At 35.1% G+C, this 18,607-nt stretch overlaps 1 protein-coding gene across 2 annotated transcripts in view; it reads left to right on the top strand.

Moving 5' to 3' along the window:
• The window catches only part of LOC136837095 (opioid-binding protein/cell adhesion molecule homolog), a 230,670-nt gene extending 213,211 nt beyond the window's left edge, over window positions 1–17,459 (top strand). For both annotated transcript variants that reach the window (XM_067101704.1, XM_067101705.1), the window contains 5 exons: window positions 6,866–7,251; window positions 8,648–8,858; window positions 12,404–12,531; window positions 13,910–14,078; window positions 15,659–17,459. In XM_067101704.1, coding sequence (XP_066957805.1) covers window positions 6,866–7,251; window positions 8,648–8,858; window positions 12,404–12,531; window positions 13,910–14,078; window positions 15,659–15,759 — 995 coding nt within the window. In that variant the 3' untranslated portion in view covers window positions 15,760–17,459. The remainder of the gene's footprint in view (window positions 1–6,865; window positions 7,252–8,647; window positions 8,859–12,403; window positions 12,532–13,909; window positions 14,079–15,658) is intronic.
• Window positions 17,460–18,607: the final 1,148 nt, after the last annotated feature.

The following is an 18,607-nucleotide window of genomic DNA, read 5'->3' as shown; positions in this document are numbered from 1 at the left end:
TCTGCTATCGATATGTTTCAAGGTAATATATTTGCCTATCAGAATGACCAAGCAATATTAGATTAGAAAGAAAAGTATACTTGTGGTTTACTGTCTACATAATTCACACTATATTTAAGCATTGGGACGATGGAAGTTAACTCCTAAGAAAATTCAGGAAAAGAACGCGTCCATTTCTCTATGCTGTTACCGTGATGAAATTCAAGATTATAGTATAACTTCAGGAGAAACGGAATGAGGAATATATAAAAAAAGAAGGGAAGAACATAAATCAAATATTTGCTAAGTAACTAAAAATACAAATGAATACTTGAATGAGAGAGAGAGAGAGAGAGAGAGAGAGAGAGAAATATCAGTCAGAAAAAGAATAAGCTTATTCTCTAAGCGAGACTTTTAAATGAGTTTTCTTTTAGATTCAGTAACGGTAATGAATGTCATTTGTAAAGTTTTTTTTAACATACTCTGCAAAGTTCAGTCTGTGTTAATGAAAGAACTCTCAGACTTTTTCAGCAAAGGGATGTAGTCTCCGTCCTTGTGTGGTTCTATAAATTATTTTCTTATTCTCGTTAATCAGTTTTTCGCGACGTGTCATGAAAAACCCATGGAAATTGACATATTACTTTGAGCACTGACATAAAACTGAAAACAATTTCACCATTTGGTACTCTCTTGGTTAACCTCAGAATGAAATGGAAATGAAGGAATTATTGTCACTTATATGAAAAGGTCACTTAAATGGATCCTACGTACTGATACTAACCCGGAGGTCATAGACTACTTATCTAGCTGAATGGTATATACGACTTATTTCACCAGCTAATGGATGAATTTCACAGATAATGCGTTTTTAAATCACAAAAACGATAAAACCCTATAAATCTCTGCTCATTCACTTTATCACTTTTTGTCTTTATTTATCAAACATTTGTGTATATGCCTGTTTACTCCGTCATGTTTTAGATTCATGTGTTGATCCAAAATTTTCGTATTGGGACCAAGAGTGGCCTCAGTAGTTTCAAGTTAATTTTTCCTCATTAATAGATAATTTCAACTTGAAAACAGGCGTTGACTGTCATTCAGTATCACTAAAAGCCCGTAGGCTGCAGTTAATAAAAAGTTACACTCATAATTATTGCACACGATGCACCTCTTGAAGGTTTCTCTCATAAAATGAAAGCTGTTGCAGTCTCCACTATTCTGTAGTCACTGTTTCATTTCATTTTATTTTATTTCATTCTTTTCCTCTTTAATTAACGAGAACAGGAAAGTAATCTAGAAAACAGTGCGAGGGTGGATGTTTTATCCATACCCTGGAAAATTCTGAGATCTGTTTCATTAACACGGATTGGACATCTTCGTAGAGTACTGTTATATAAAAGGGTTACAAATTACATTCATCACGGCTACTGGATTTGCGAGTAAATTAATCTAAAATATTGTTGACGGGAGGAGAATAAGCATCTCTCTCTCTCTCTCTCTCTCTCTCTCTCTCTCTCTCTCTCTCTCTCTCTCTCTCTCTCTCTCTCTCTCTCTCTCTCTCTCTCTCTCTCTCTCTCTCTCTCTCTCTCTCTCTCTCTCTCTCTCCTCTCTCCTTTTCCTCTCCTCCTCTCTCTCTCCTTTCTCTCTCTCTCTATCTTCCCCTCAAATCTCTCTCTCTCTCTCTCTCTCTCTCTCTCTCTCTCTCTCTCTCTCTCTCTCTCTCTCTCTCTCTGTGTGAAAAGCAACCTGGTAATATTTTATTTTCCTTCAGATATTTTTTACTGTTTTTCCTTTCATTTGTCTTACCATTTTTTAGTTTTCCGAAAAGAAAATTATTGTGCCGGCTTTGTCTGTCAAATTGTTATGTTGATCACCCACCCTCCAATCATCAAACATACCAAATTGCAGCCCTCTAGCCTCAATAGTTTATTTCATTTAAGGTTAAAGTTAGCCATGACCGTGCTTCAGGCAACGCAACAACACAGGCCACCACGCTTGCTGAGAGTTTCATGGGCCGCGGCTCATACAGCATTATACCTAGACCACCGAAAGGTAGATCTATTTTCGGTGGCCTTGAATATACGACGTACAGAACACTCGATTGCGCCGAAGAAACTTCGAAGCATTTTTTACTTGTTTCAAGGAAAGTGTAATATTATATAATACTTTTTCTGGGTGTGGTTTGTGGGGTCCGGGTTGAGGGGAGAGTGGGGGGGAATTGTATCACCATAGGAGACTGTTATTCCCTGAACATTGCCTTTGTACGATTCAGTTTGTGTTATAATTTCCTATTCTTCAGATTTTTCAAGATAGGTGTTGATAGAAACCTTATACACACACACACACACACACACACATATGTATATATATATATATATATATATATATATATATATATATATATATATATATATATACATATATATATATATATATATATATATATATATATATATATATATATATATATATATATATATATATATATATATAAATCAACAGACAATCACGTGTGGAACAGGAATCAACTTCTGAATCGCTCAGGATCAGAACCCAGGTCTTTCAATTGAAAGATGAGACCGCTACTAACCAGGCCACACAAATCATAAAAGAAGCGGTACTCAGTGGTACTCAGGTTCCAATTCTTTTATGACCTGTGTGGCCCGGTTGGCAGCTATCTCGCCTTTCAATTGAAAGACCTGGCTTCGATCCTGAAGTGAGTCAGAAATTTATATATATATATATATATATATATATATATATATATATATATATATATATATATATATATATATATATATATATATATATATATATATATATATATATATATATATATATATATATATATATATATATATCTTTACAAAGGTACAGTAAACGTAAGCAGCATTGTTGAGCTCAAGGGATTCACAATTCACGGCTAAACAAATACTGCAGTGATTTTTCCTCATTAAGTTGAACGAGAAGAGACTGAGGATATTAGGACTTCTAACTCTTTCAAGAGAAACTTTTCTGTAGTGGGTTCCAGGAAGCAATTCCTCCTCTGATTAGTACCCTAGCCTGCGGGGTAATGATTCTGGTCCGGTATGTTTGTTTACGTTACCTGTTTGTAAATTTACACAAACATGTAAAAAAATGCGCCGAAGTTTCTTCGGCGCAATCGAGTTTTCTGTACAGCCGCTACAGCGTATAATCAAGGCCACCGAAAATAGATCTATCTTTCGGTGGTCTCGGTATAATGCTGCATGAGCCGCGTCCCATGAAACTTTAACTACGGCCCGGTGGTAGCCTGGCCTATATCGTTGCCAGACGCACGATTATGGCTAACTTTAACTTTAAATAAAATAAAAAATACTGAGGCTAGAAGACTGGAATTTGGTATGTTTGATGAATGGAGGGTGGATGATCCACGTACCAATTTGCAGCCCCCTAGCTTCAGTAGTATTTGAGATCTGAGGGCGGACAGAAAAAGTGCGGACGGACAGACAAAGCCATCTCAACAGTTTGCTTTTAAGGAAAACTAAAAACAACTGTAATCTTCATACAGATAAAACTATTAAAACAGAAAAAACTCCACAGAACAGCACAGAAACACCTACACGGAAAACAGACACACTCACAAACGTACCTGCCATAGTAATAAGCCCAGAGGAACGAGTAGGGAAATAGCCATCCGGCACCAGTATATGACCCAATAATACATTGCTCCGATAGTAATATAGAATGTTGCTTTCGATATTCCTGTTAACTTGCTACCGGGCCCTTTAATGAAACATCTGGGGCTCTGATTGCTATCAGGATATTGCAGCAACGTCAGTGCAATAGAAGCTGAGAGCGAGAGAGAGAGAGAGAGAGAGAGAGAGAGAGAGAGAGAGAGAGAGAGAGAGAGAGAGAGAGAGATGAACATTGAACAAATGTACTCTCACAGAAAAATGATCGGGTACACGAACTTTTGTTATGGGTTGCTGTGAGAGAGAGAGAGAGAGAGATATGAACATTGAACAAATGTACTCTCACAGAAAAATTATCGGGTACACGAACTTTAGTTGTGGGTTGCTGTGAGAGAAAGAGAGAGAGAGAGAGAATATTTATATTTATATATGCGACAAGCCTTATGTTATTGCGGTAGTAACTTTGTGTACGCTATGTTTATAGATATACTCGGAGCAATATGCAGAATCAGTAACTTATTCCCTTAGTGAAACAAAAACTATGGACAGGAAAAGACACTTTTTACCAATTTGTTAACTGATAGAACTACAATGGACATTCAATTTTCACTGATAAGTATTTAAACATCAGTGAACGTTGAATTCTTCTGAAATGAAACAAGTAAAAAATGCTCCGAAGTTTCTTCGGCCCAGTCGAGCTTTCTGTACAGCGTAAAATGCTGTATAAAACTATCAGCTACGACCTCGCAATGCTCAGTCACTCCCCAGACGCGATGGATTGAGGGGAAACTGGCATGCCTACGGAAAACGCTGCCAGACGCACGAAACCTTAACCTTAAATAAAAGAAAAACTACTGAGGCTAGATGGCTGCAATTTGGTATGTTTGATGATTGGAGGGTGGAAGATCAACATACCAATTTGCAGCCCTCTAGCCTTAGTAGTTTTTAAGATCTGAGGGCGGACAGAAAAAGTGCGGACGGACAGACAAAGCGGTCAAAATAGTTTTCTTTTACAGAAAACTAAAGAACTATAAATCCTCTTGTGTGATCTTTCTATTTACCCCAATTTATTTTTGCTATACAAGTGGTTCAGTGAGACAATCTACGGTATATCTGAGCCATCGAATATCTCAAACATCCGCCAAGGCTAAGCATCCCCCCTACCCCAGAAAGGCCCCTTCTCTCGAAAAGTGGCGGTCTTATCTCATCCAAACTCTCATCATACATTGCCAGCCACATGGACGACCTCTGATGAAAGTTTGGTAAAAATCAACCCGGAGGTTTTTGTGTAAATCTACAAATAGATAACGCAAACATACATACCGGACCAGAATGGTTACCCCGCTGGGTAAGGTACCGATTAGAGTGGGAATTGCTTCCTGGAACCCATAAGGGAAAACTTTCCCTGGAAAGAATCAGCCGCCCTAATCTCCCCAGTCTTCTCTCCTTCCCGGTAATGAGGAGCCATCACCGTTAAGACAGGAGTATTTATTTAGCAGTGAATTGTACATTACCGTACCTTTTTCCAAGGCGTGTGTCTTACCAAAGAGGCAAAAATGGCTCACCTCAACGCCTAGCTTAAAAACCTGAAGGATAAGTACTTAAAGTACGGACTGAAACTGTACATGAGAAACCAGTGTTCCAGGGAATTACAATCTCCTAAGTTGATACAAATTTTCCCACTCACCTCCCAGAAGAGAAGTGAGTATATAATATTACTCCTTCTTCGGAAAATATATTTGCTAGATGTGTAGTTCGCCAATATTCAGCACCGAGAATAAATACTGGTAAGGCAAATAAGCAAAGGAATGGTCAAATAACTCCGAAGGAAATGACAACATTATAAGGTTGTCGTTCATACGAGAGAGAGAGAGAGAGAGTAAACTTAAAACTGGTAAGATAAATGAAAGGAAAAATAGCAAAAAATATCTGAAGGAAACTGAAATATTACCAGGGTGCTTTTCATAGAGAGAGAGAGAGAGAGAGATGTGAGGAGAAGACAGAGAGAGAGAGAGAGAGAAAGGGAGGGGGAGAGGGAAAGGAAGAAGGAGAGAGAGAGAGAGAGAGAGAGAGAGAGAAGGTTTTTTCTGATCCTTCCAAATTATATAATTTCAGGTGTGTGTGTCTATGTGTGTGAGTGTGTGTGTGTGTGTGTGTGTACTCAATATTCAGACGTCCTCTGTAACAGGGGTTGACCCCCACCCCCCTACACAGAGCATACCCATCACAACGATAGTGTAAGCATCTCTGGATAATAGAGTTATTCCTTTTTCAAAACCTCTCTAACCCCAAATACCCAGTACTTTATAGATCATCCTAATTTGCATATTCCTGACAATCTTGAATTCCACACTCGCTTTCCCAAGCTTTCTCAAATTCTATAACTTGGGAGTCAAGGAAAAAACCCACTTTATAAAAGCTGTAAAGTGGGACATGTGAAATCTGTTTTAACTGATGGGATGGAAATGATAGCTATTATTATTATTATTATTATTATTATTATTATTATTATTATTATTATTATTATTATTATTATTATTATTCGGGTCAAAGTCTATAGCCCTCAGTAAATACACTGAACATTGGAATGTGACATTTGAAATCTTCTTTAACTGATGGAGTAGAAATGATAGCTATTATTATTATTATTATTATTATTATTATTATTATTATTATTATTATTATTATTATTATTATTATTATTATTAATGTTCAGGTCAAAGTCTTTTAACCCTCAGTAAATAAAGTAAACCTTAAAATTTCTCATTACAGGATTCACTTGTGATGGTTCAGTCTCTTGTGCCAATTATCTTGAACATTTAGCTAAAAAACAATGATAGCTATTATTATTATTATTATTATTATTATTATTATTATTATTATTATTATTATTATTATTATTATTTTGAAAGCCAAAGTCTTTTGACCCCACAATACGACAATGACACTTGAAATTTCTCATTATCAAGAATCTCTTATTGGTTAGTCTTTAGCAAATTATTATTATTATTATTATTATTATTATTATTATTATTATTATTATTATTATTATTATTATTATTATTATTATGAAATTCAAAGTCTTTAGATCCCAGAATCCGACAATGACCCTTGAAATTTCTCATCATCAAGAATCTCTCATTGGTTATGTTTCTTATGCAAATTGTCCCGAACCTTGACCTAAGAGAACCTTCAACTCTGCATCCCCACAGGAGCATGGCACGGTTCCTTCATGTCCCCGCTGACCACCACCACCCTGAACAAGGGCGACAACAACAAGAAATACAACAGGGCGCTTTTCAGCCAGCAGGAAATTCAGTACCTCGAGGAGGACCCTCTGTGGACGAGACTCAGCGGGGCGCGGTCGGGCAGTTTCCTGCCCGTGAATGCGAGCTCTCCAGTCATAGCCGGGCCAACTACTTCGACCACCACCATCGGTCATTTCGTGCGAGGGGGGGCGGCTATGTTCACGCCCCCGGCGAGGTTCAACAATAATATTCTTCCCTCCTTCGCCAACACGACGGCGACCAACGTCACTGTCATCCGGGGCAAGACCGTCTACCTTCACTGTCATGTTCTCAATCTCGGGACCAAAACGGTGAGGAGGTTTCGATTTTGGATTTTTTTTTTTTTTTTTTGCTCTATTGGTTTAGGTTGCAAGTATTTAGATAAAGTGCTGATATGCTAAAATATATAATACTATTTTTCTTGTGTTATTGGTTAGGGTTGAAAGTTTTCAGATAAAGTGCTAATATGCTAAAATGTAGAAGTACTATTTTTTTTTTTTTGCTCTATTGCTTTCCTTTGCAAGTATTTAGATAAAGTTCTTATATGCTAAAATACAGAAGTACTAATATATACATTTTTTTGCTCTGTTGGTTAAGGTTGCAAGTATTTAATGAAAGTGCTGGTATGCTAAAATATAGAAGTACTAATTTTTTCGCGCTATTGATTAGGGTTGAAAGTATTTAGATAAAGTGCTTATATGCTAAAATATAGAAGTACTATTTTTTTTGCGCTATTTTTCGCTATTAGGGTTGCAAGTATTTAGATAAAGGGCTGATATGCTAAAATACTGAAGCACTAACTTTTTGCTTATGTATATAATATTTAATACAGGTCATAATGTTCATAAAACCCCATTCTTCATTTTAGTTTGTTAATCAATTTATTTATTTCTGTGCATTGCTGGTTAGAAAAAAATTTGTCTTTCGTAACAAATGAAGGCATTTGCATAACTATAGCAACTCATGTTATAAAGTGAATATATTTTCTTCGTTCTTATTTCTGCTTTGGAACAATAAACGCTCGCCGAATAAACTCTTTATTTGAAAAATCTGATCATTGCCAAAAGAAACTAATCATCTCCAGACAACTTGCTTCATATAAATGGCTTCCAATCAGTTTGTCGCAACCATAAAATAATTGGTAAATGTACATGATAGCACCTTATGTGAGTTATTGGTAACTACATGACAGCAGCAGTTGTACGTTACTGAATATGCATGCTGTCCTAAAATGGAATGCTGCAGTATCTGCAAAAATACAAAACTGAGAAAAATGGTAGACACTGCAGTTTTCCCTTGCCTTACTACTGATTTTGCAGAATCTGCAAATGGGACCCCCTAAATACTCGTGCAAAAGCACTGAAGAATCATTCTGAAACTGCAGTAACTTGTATATTAGTGTTTCACGAGTCCAACAGCTGGCATATCTCAGTTTCGAAAATTTTGCAGATACTGTAGTTTTCCTTTGCCTTACTACTGATTTTGCAGAATCTGCAAATGGAACCACCTAAATACTCGTGGAAAGCATTGAAGAATCATTCTGAAACTGCAGTAACTTGTGTATTTTGCGTTTCACGAGTCAATAGGTGGCACATCTCAATTTCGAAAATTCTGCAGACACTGCAGTTTTCCATTTTAGAGCAGTACGCTGTACAGCAACCATAACACCCAACTAACAACATTTTTCCCATACACCTCCTGACGAAGGTTTCCTGGGTGAGACACCACGACATCCACGTGCTGACGGTGGGCCGCATCACTTTCACCAACGACGACAGATTCGAGGCGATGAACAAACCGGGGTCTGACGTCTGGATGCTCAGAATTAAGTTCCCGCAGCTGAGGGACGCCGGAAAATACGAGTGTCAGGTTTCCATGAAGCCTCCCATTGCCAGAGTCATCAATCTCAACGTCGTGGGTGAGTTCCTTTTTCTTCCTGGAGGTATTTTTGCAGTTATTCCACATGAAACTTTCCGCATAAACATTAGCATTAAATAAATTCTGGTTAATTCGTGTTCGTATCATTAAATGTAGATTTAACCCCACCTACTAAACTTGGTATTTGTTAAGCATGCATTAGTTATTTAATAGTCATTGGTTGTGTTGTGGGTGAGTTCATTTTTCTTACAGGAAGGTTTCTGTGCTGGATGACACTTGACGTTATCAGTCTAAACATTGGCATTTACTGAATTCTGATCAATGCTTGCTACCGTGACTTAATGTAGATTGAATTCCACTTAGTATAATCAGTATTTTTTAACTCTGCATTAGGAAATATCGAATGAAACTGCCAATATAGACACTGGCATATAATACATTCTGATTCATTCTTGTTGAAATTCTTCAGGTTAGATTTCATCCCACCTATTGAACTCAGTATTTCTTAAGCATGCGTTATTGTTTTTCTTAATCCCACCTATTGAACTCAGTATTTCTTAAACATGCATTATTGTTTTTCTTAATCCCACCTACTGAACTCAGTATTTCTTAAGCATGCATTATTGTTTTTCTTAATCCCACCTATTGAACTCGGTATTTCTTAAGCATGCATTATTGTTCTTCTTAATCCCACCTACTGAACTCAGTTTTTCTTAAACATGCATTATTGTTCTTCTTAATCCCACCTATTGAACTCAGTATTTCTTAAACATGCATTATTGTTCTTCTTAATCCCACCTATTGAACTCAGTATTTCTTAAGCATGCATTATTGTTCTTCTTAATCCCACCTATTGAACTCAGTATTTCTTAAGCATGCATTATTGTTTTCTCAATCCCACCTATTGAACTCAGTATTTCTTAAGCATGCATTATTGTTCTTCTCAATCCCACCTACTGAACTCAGTATTTCTTATGCATGCATTATTGCTTTTCTTACTGCAGGATTTCTGTACTTGAAGAAGCATGAAGATATCAGTCTGAACTCTGGTTTTTATTTAATTCTGATTCATTCATGATAACTTTATTCAATGTAGATTTAATCTCACCTAGTAAACTCAGTGTTTGAGTGTTTGTTGAATTGAACTGAATATCGAATTTAGGCCAAAGGCCAAGCACTGGGACCTATGAGGTCTATTCAGCGCTGAGACGGAAATTGACAGTAAAAGGTTTGAAAGGTGTAACAAAAGTAAAACCTCAAAGCAGTTGCACTATGAATCAATTGTTAGGAGAGGGTGGAAAGTAAGGTATAAGAAAGAGACTATAAAAGGAGGTACAGTAAAATAAATGAAAGGGGTTGCAGCTAGGGATCAAAGGCACGCTGCAAAGAACCTTCAATAATCCCTACAGTGCACCACACGAGGTGCACTGACGGCACTAACCCCCTGCGGGGCTCGGTGTTCGTTAAGCCCGCATCAGTGCTTTTATACTTTATAAATGGCAGTAGGCAAAAGGACAATTCAAACGTCAAGAATGAGATCCAAAAAGAGACCCTTTGATGTGGAAAACTAAAGAAGAACTTTCCCAAGTTCTTTTGTTTACGTTCCGCCTTTAAGTTAAGAATCGTAGACGCGCCCTAAGATTATATATATATATATATATATATATATATATATATATATATATATATATATATATATATATATATATAAAGGAACCTTAAAAACGCCAGAATGTTTGGCCTCTGAAATGTAGCATTAAGTCTCTACATTTTGGCGTTGTTATGGGCTCCTTATATTCGGAGGAATTCTGTTTTAACAGAAAATATTTCACAGTCATGTACACACGCACACACACACACACACACACACACACACACATATATATATATATATATATATATATATATATATATATATATATATATATATATATATATATATATATATATATGCTATAATGTGAGTGTGCATATACGTAGGACCTGACTGGGTAATTCTTGGAATTCAAAGGCGAATATAACCAAACTAATCCAGACATATCACTGAGATATTTTGCAGCTGAGCTAACTGGAATATACGAGGGACAATGCGATTCCCTTTCTGCTTCACAAATCGAAAATTTTCCGATTGGGTGAAATTAAAGATGGCTATCAAACTTTATGGAGCTCGAAGTCAAAGCGATCTCTCTCGGAACCGTTTAATCTCTTTTCGTGTTCTTGAAATTATCTTTGATGAATTATAACCGCTCCTCTCTCGGGGAAAATTATTGCTTTTGAATCCAAATTTATGAAGAATTCATTTAATTTTTTTTTCCTTTTCTTTGTTTTGATATCGTTTTATAAGATTGTTTAAAAAGGAAAAAAATACCTTATCAGAATATAATAATTACCGGCAAATGAACTGAGTAGATTTACTGTTTTTGTTCCAAATTGTCCCTATTTAGTTTTCTGAAAAGAAAATGTTGTGCCGGCTTTGCCTGTCCGTCCTCAGATCTTAGAAACTACTGAGGCTAGAGGGCTGCAAATTATTATGCTGATTATCCAACCTCCAATCATCAAACATACCAAATTGCAGCCGTCTAGCCTCAGTAGTTTTTATTTTATTTAAGGTTAAAGTTAGCCATGATTGTGCTTCTGGCAACGCAACAACACAGGCCATCACGGCCAGCTGAGAGTTTCATGGGCCGCGGCTCATACATCATTATTCCGAGACCACCGAAAAGCTGGATCTATTTTCGGTGGCCTTGATTATAAGCCGTACAGAAAACTCGGTTGCCCCGAAGCAACTTCGGCTTATTTTTTACTTGTTTCTTATTCTTACGAGATCTGTCAAAAAAAGGTCAGCGGTAAGTTAAGAAAATATAGCGTTAACTTGAAACCTGTAAAGAAGTTAATATTAGGAAGATTCTATGGTGATGCTGATATGAATATAGAATGAATAATTTCGACCGCTAGGGAAAAGGACACTTCACAGAACCAGCAAAAATATATCAGCAGATTTGATAAGATTATTTTCTATGGTATGGGAAAAAATTCTGCATGAGTGCGTGTGTGTGTGTGTGTTCTGGCTGGAAAGGGGTCGAATATATGGCATATATTCATGTTATAGTAATTCGTGAATCAGGAAAACCCAACAGATCTCAGGTTTTTCATTTTTGGACTTGGAGAAAATTAGAATGTTATCTCTAATGCCACTCTTAAATTAGATAGTTCTACTTCTGCTGCTAACTGTTACAAGATTACATGAGTTGCTGTCAAAACTCACCAATGTCGTCTTACAGATTTCAAGTTCTTTATTATTCAACTACCAGAAATTCAGGGTGTACTAAAAAATTCCTCTCTTAAAATAGATACTTCTACTTCTAATACTTCTGCTATTGCAAGATTACATGAGTTGCTGTCAAAACTCACCAATGTCATCTTACACAATTCAAGATTTTCATCATTTAACTTACAGAAATTCAGGATGTAATCACAGATTCCTCTCTTCAAATAGATACCTCTACTTCCAATACTTCTGCTATTGCAAGATCACACGAGTTACTGATAAACAGACTTCATGTTTTTCATTACTCTCATCCCCAGAACCCCAGGCTGTCATTCCTCCAGGTCCTGAGCTCTACGTGGACCACGGATCTCCTCTAAACATAACCTGTCTCATACCTGACAGTCCGGAGCCCCCTGAGAATATCTTCTGGTATCACAGAGACAAAGTATGTTAAGTTTAAGACGAATGGAACAAAGAATTCATTTGATTTTATGTTTAAGCCATACATTTACAGTGTGCCGTGTGATAATTGCGATATGTCTTGTATAGGAGGGTCTAATGTCTTACAGTAACAGCAAGCAACTCTAATTTTTATACTGGATACTGAAACAGATAGTAGAAGCTGTTATTATTCAAAATTTTATTACACGAAATATTAAACAAAGTAAAATCAATTTGCATAAGCCTAATAATGTACTTTTAAATATCATTCATATGTGTATATATATATATGTACATACCTATATTAACTTTATTACATACACAATTGTTCTGTGCATCAGTACAAGTACCAGCAGGACCTCATTCAAACTGGATGGTATCCGTACTTGAGAATGAGGACAGTTTGCCCTAGAAAGCTTGTAACTTTTTTTGAATGAATACCTCCACTAGATACCATCCAGTTTGAATGAGGTCATGTTAGTAATATATACATACAAACATGTATGTATGTATATATATATATATATATATATATATATATATATATATATATATATATATATATATATATATATATATATATATATATATATATATATATATATATATACAGTATATATTCAACTTACTACCAAGAATAAAAAAGCTCTATATACGTTTCAATTTATATTTAATACCTTGCTTTCTTTTTTATTACATTACGTTCGAATGCAGAGGTTCATGTATTGGTCCATTTGTTTTAGAATATGAACTGGCTTTCATTTAATAACCTGTCGACGAATATTATGGTTTATATTGCAGTTGCTAGCTCTGGGTTGTTTAATTCCAACTACTTGTTTTATGTTTTGGATTAAAAAAAATGTTTTAATGAAATTTTGTTATCTAGGGCATTGGCATATGAAGGGGGATTGAGATGCTCCCTTCTGGAAGTTATTAAAAAAAATGTCTATTACCTCAAGTTCTTAGTATTTTGATAAAATAGGGGGAAGTGTGTTTATAGAATGTGTATGTGTGTGTGTATATATATATGTGTGTGTGTGTATATATATACAGTATATATATATATATATATATATATATATATATATATATATATATATATATATATATATATATATATATGTATATATATATATATATATATATATATATATATATATATATATATATATATATATATGCATACATACATCGCTTATAAAACTGTCAGAACTATGGAAAAATAAAAGAATTCCATAAATTAAATACAACTCTTGTACTTTACCTTGTTAAACCAGTAAATATTAGGAAATCACAACAATTAAAAAGCTTACACATAAATACATATTCACAACACATCAGAGATTGACTAAGGGTCCTATCTGTCCAATCTTCCTCCCCAGATGGTATCCTACGACGGATCGAGGCAGGGAGTCACCATCACCACGGACAAGGGCTCCGTCACGACCAGCATCCTGTTCATTCCTGACGTGACGGCCCACGACTCGGGGATCTACGTGTGTGCCCCGCAGGGCATGAGAGAAGCCTCCGTGCGAGTGAGGGTTCTAAATGGTAAGGGGCCTTTGCTTAGGAGCCGTGCTGCCCTAAATAGGAAGGCTGCAGTATCTGCAAATACACAAAACTGAGAAAAATGGTAGATTCTGCAGTTTTACCTTGCCTTACTGCTGATTTTGCAGATACTGTACTGCAAATGGGACCCCTAAATAGAGCAGTGAAGAATCATTCTGGAAACTGCAGTAATTTGTGTACTAGTTTTCACGAGCCCAATAGGTGGCATGTCTCAACTTCAAAAAATTTTGCAGATATATATATATATATATATATATATATATATATATATATATATATATATATATATATATATATATATATATATATATATATATATATATATATATATATATAAATTAATTAAAGGAATCAATTTTTATTTTACTAACAATGCAATTTATTCATATATCTGTGTGCCTCATCAACTTCTAAGAGAGGTTATCAGAAGTTTCTATTTTCTTATTTAATATATTGTTTGCTCGTCTAATTTTCTGGCGGGATTATTTAGTTATTTATCACTTTATAAATTTATTCGTTCTTCTGATGTGGTCCTTGATAATGGCTGAAGTGTGTGGCTACCGAATTCAACATTACGTGTTTTATTGTTTTATTTATTTTCTCAACAGATTTTCTTTTAAGTTCTTACATTCGAGTTTAAATTTTTAAACATTGCAGCGAAATTCGTATAGTCGAAGGAATTATGATAATAACTATGTCAGTTAAAAAAATGAATATAAAGATATATAAAAAAACTTTTTATGTCTATTTGGAATATAACAACTCAGTTAAAGAATGCTACCTTAGACATATAAAAATCTTTTATATGTCTGTTTAAAATATAACAACTCAATTAAAGAATGCTACTTTAGACATATCATAAAAAAACTTTTTATAGGTCTGTTTAAAATATAAAAACTCAATTAAAGAATGCTACTTTAGACACATCATGCAAAAATCTTGTTATATGTCCATTTAAAATATAACAACTCAATTCAAGAATGCTACCTAAGACATATCATAAAAATCTTGTTATATGTCTATTTAAAATATAAGAACTCAATTAAAAATGCTTCTTTAGACAATTTATGCAAAAATTTTTACATGTCTATTTCAAATATAACAGCTCAATTCAAGAATGCTACCTTAGACATATCATAAAAAAACTTTTTATAGGTCTGTTTAAAATATAACAACTCAATTAAAGAATGCTACTTTAGACACATCATGCAAAAATCTTTTTATATGTCCATTTAAAATATAACAACTCAATTCAAGAATGCTACCTAAGACATATCATAAAAAATCTTGTTATATGTCTATTTAAAATATAACAACTCAATTAAAAAATGCTTCTTTAGACAATTTATGCAAAAATCTTTTTACATGTCTATTTCAAATATAACAGCTCAATTCAAGAATGCTACCTTAGACATATCATAAAAAATCTTGTTATATGTCTATTTGAAATATAAGAACTCAATTAAAAAATGCTTCTTTAGACAATTTATGCAAAAATCTTTTTAAATATCTTTGTTAAAATATAACAACTCAATTCTTTTCCCAATTCTCATCCTCCGCAGGGGAATTACCACAGGCCATGCAGACAGGCTCAACCTGCAGAGGCTGTGTGGGGTCCTACCTACTTCTCCTGCTGGTGGTGTTCTACCACATGGTACTGTGATCCGTAGAGGACCCCTAAATTCTCTGGTTATTCTTTGTTTCTCCGAGAACGAGGACAGCTTGTTCGCTTGGTATAATGAGCCAGTCGTCAGTATTAAAAAAAAAAAGAAGAAAGTGCAGGTGAAATCAGTATTGGGGAAAAACGTATTTTCTGTCGTGTATTGCTGATATGCTAATTCACGCCCTCATACGAATGTCATATGCATTTGTATACCTCTTTGTGGGTGTTGATTATCTGATTGTATGTACTATGGGCCTTTTTTTTTTTAAACTGACTACACTTGGAAAGTGTGTGAATGCTATTTTGTGTGTGTGCATGCCTATGCATACACGCATGCATTATGTGAATACGTATTATTTTTTTCACAGAAGGACAAACCTCCAGTATATTTCAGAACCCCTTGATAACATCAGTTGTTTTCTGAGTCATTTTGTAAAGGTTTTGATTTTCTTTCCTCAGTTCAAGGGTAAGGTGGATAATTGAAAAAGACGCCTCTGCACTTTTCTCAAACAGAATTTAGTTCACGGTTCAGGGAAGACAGTCATATAAAGATAAAAGTATTGAAAAACATTTATCTTAACAGAGAGGATTTACTTAAAAAGTCATGTTCCATCTTTCTCTCGTGTTGTTTTATCATCGTTTTCATATTCTCCTCTCTGAATCTCGTCTGAGTTTCAATTTGTTCCTTCATTTTTTTATTAAATCATGTAGTGAGTTGAAAAACACATTCTTCGGAAAAGCATTTAACGAGTTAGACAAGTGGACAATCAAAAGATAATAATTCAGATACAATTCTTAAAGTGTTTTGGTGACTTGATATGGCTGATGTATTTCCAAGTCTCGCCGGATTTGTAATGATGTTGCTAGATGACTACACAGGCTAATTCAGAATGAAGACTGAATTCCTCAGACGTAATGACGAACCCTAATGAACGCACCCCAAGGGACAAACATATCAGCCGGACATAATAACGTCCCTCGTTCACTGTTGTTTTTATACTGCCCTTTGCGCAACCTAATGAACGTACCTTGCAATGCTTTTCACGAAATGCCGTTTGGTGAATTTCTACCCGTGTAAAATGATTCGTGGTGTTCTGGATGTGAATGGCCTTTGCAGACGAATTTGCAAATGGAAATTATGAAAAATCGCCCCTTCTGTTACTGAGAATGTTAACTTTTTTTTTTTTTAAGTTGTTCCTGTACAGATTTAGAAGGGGCGTGGTAAAAAATTTCAAGATGTCTTCATTTGAATGGTGTATTTTGTATATTTTGTACCGTGTGAATAGGAATATTTTTTCTTTGTCTTGGAGAAGGGAACAGACTTGCAGTGTGTATTTAAGGAGTGTAAAGATAAATTCAGATATAGGCAAAGAAATAAGGGAACGGGAGAAGAATTCAAAGTTTGGTATAATCGTCAAGAGGTGTTCATATTGAAAGACTGGTTAAAATTCACTATTGCACGCATCTACATATACTAATGGCCTGAAGGTTATGATTCATGCAAATTTGGTTTTTGGGAAGGTAAAAATAAATTCGAATTACAAGATTTCCCTTAGGGTGACAAGATGAAATTTGTACAATTATGTTATTCTCTTATATAAAAGCACATCAAGACACATCAGTAATCACAATAAATGATGTACAGGAAATAGACATGCATACACACACACTTTCACACACACACACACACACACACATATATATACGAGTATATATATATATATATATATATATATATATATATATATATATATATATATATATATATATATATATATATATATATATATTCATGTTAGTATCTGTCATGTATTTAGATAATACGATATCCAGTGGTTTATGTGCCAAAAATGAAGAATTGGTGTAATGATAAGTTTTGAGAATATTTACCTGCTTAATTAATGAAGCCAACAAGAAATCAGATAAAACGAGAGCTGCACATCTCAGAAATTTCGGGACATGAGTGATTTTAAGCTTATTTTAGGGAGATGTGTGAAAAAATACTACTGATGTAGATATTTTCACAAACACGCACACGCACATACACAAAAGCACATTACAAACAATTTATACTTTTTCATAAACAAATTCCACAGATGAAAGTCCGTTTTAGCTACATGTTTATGTGTGTTGTACAAAATTAATGTTTACATTGGCCCTTGTACATCAGAATTGATGTTATTATGTGCAGTTATGCCACCATAACATCTGAGAATCCCAACTTCGCCACTTCGAGAAGGAAAAGAGTAAATTATTTATGTAACAGTGAAGAGAAAAACACTACGAGTTAACGATGACCAGAGAGAGTGAGGTTTACCTTTTTTTTTAAGAGTTCAGGTAATGGCAAAGGGTTAAACGTAAAGACGGAAGAAAGAGAGAGAGAGAGAGAGAGGAAAAGGTAAGTACGAGATGCGAAGACGAGTCGGCAGCTCTTGGCACCGAATTTGTATACTGAGAAGTTCTCTTTACTAATCAACTATCCGTATTTTTGTATCAGTGTGTATATTAAATAAAAGTATTTTCATACGACGTGTCTTATTCTTCCCCCGTGATTATGATGCGAGCGTGAGTGATGCAGGAGGTTCTCTCTCTCTCTCTCTCTCTCTCTCTCTCTCTCTCTCTCTCTCTCTCTCTCTCTCTCTCTCTCTCTCTCTCTCTCTCCCCATAGAACTTCTCTGTTTCTCTCTCTCACCACACAGATCTCTCTCTCTCTCTCTCTCTCTCTCTCTCTCTCTCTCTCTCTCTCTCTCTCTCTTACACACATGGAACTTCTCTGTCTCTCTCTCTCTCTCTCTCTCTCACACAGAACTTCTCTGTTTCTCTCTCTCTCTCACACACACACAGAATC

The sequence above is a fragment of the Macrobrachium rosenbergii genome, chromosome 57 (genome assembly GCF_040412425.1).
Source record: "Macrobrachium rosenbergii isolate ZJJX-2024 chromosome 57, ASM4041242v1, whole genome shotgun sequence".
NCBI classification, from domain to species: Eukaryota; Metazoa; Arthropoda; class Malacostraca; order Decapoda; family Palaemonidae; genus Macrobrachium; species Macrobrachium rosenbergii.
The sequence above is the reverse complement of the archived record's forward strand: the minus strand, read 5'-3'. Positions and strand labels throughout refer to the sequence as shown.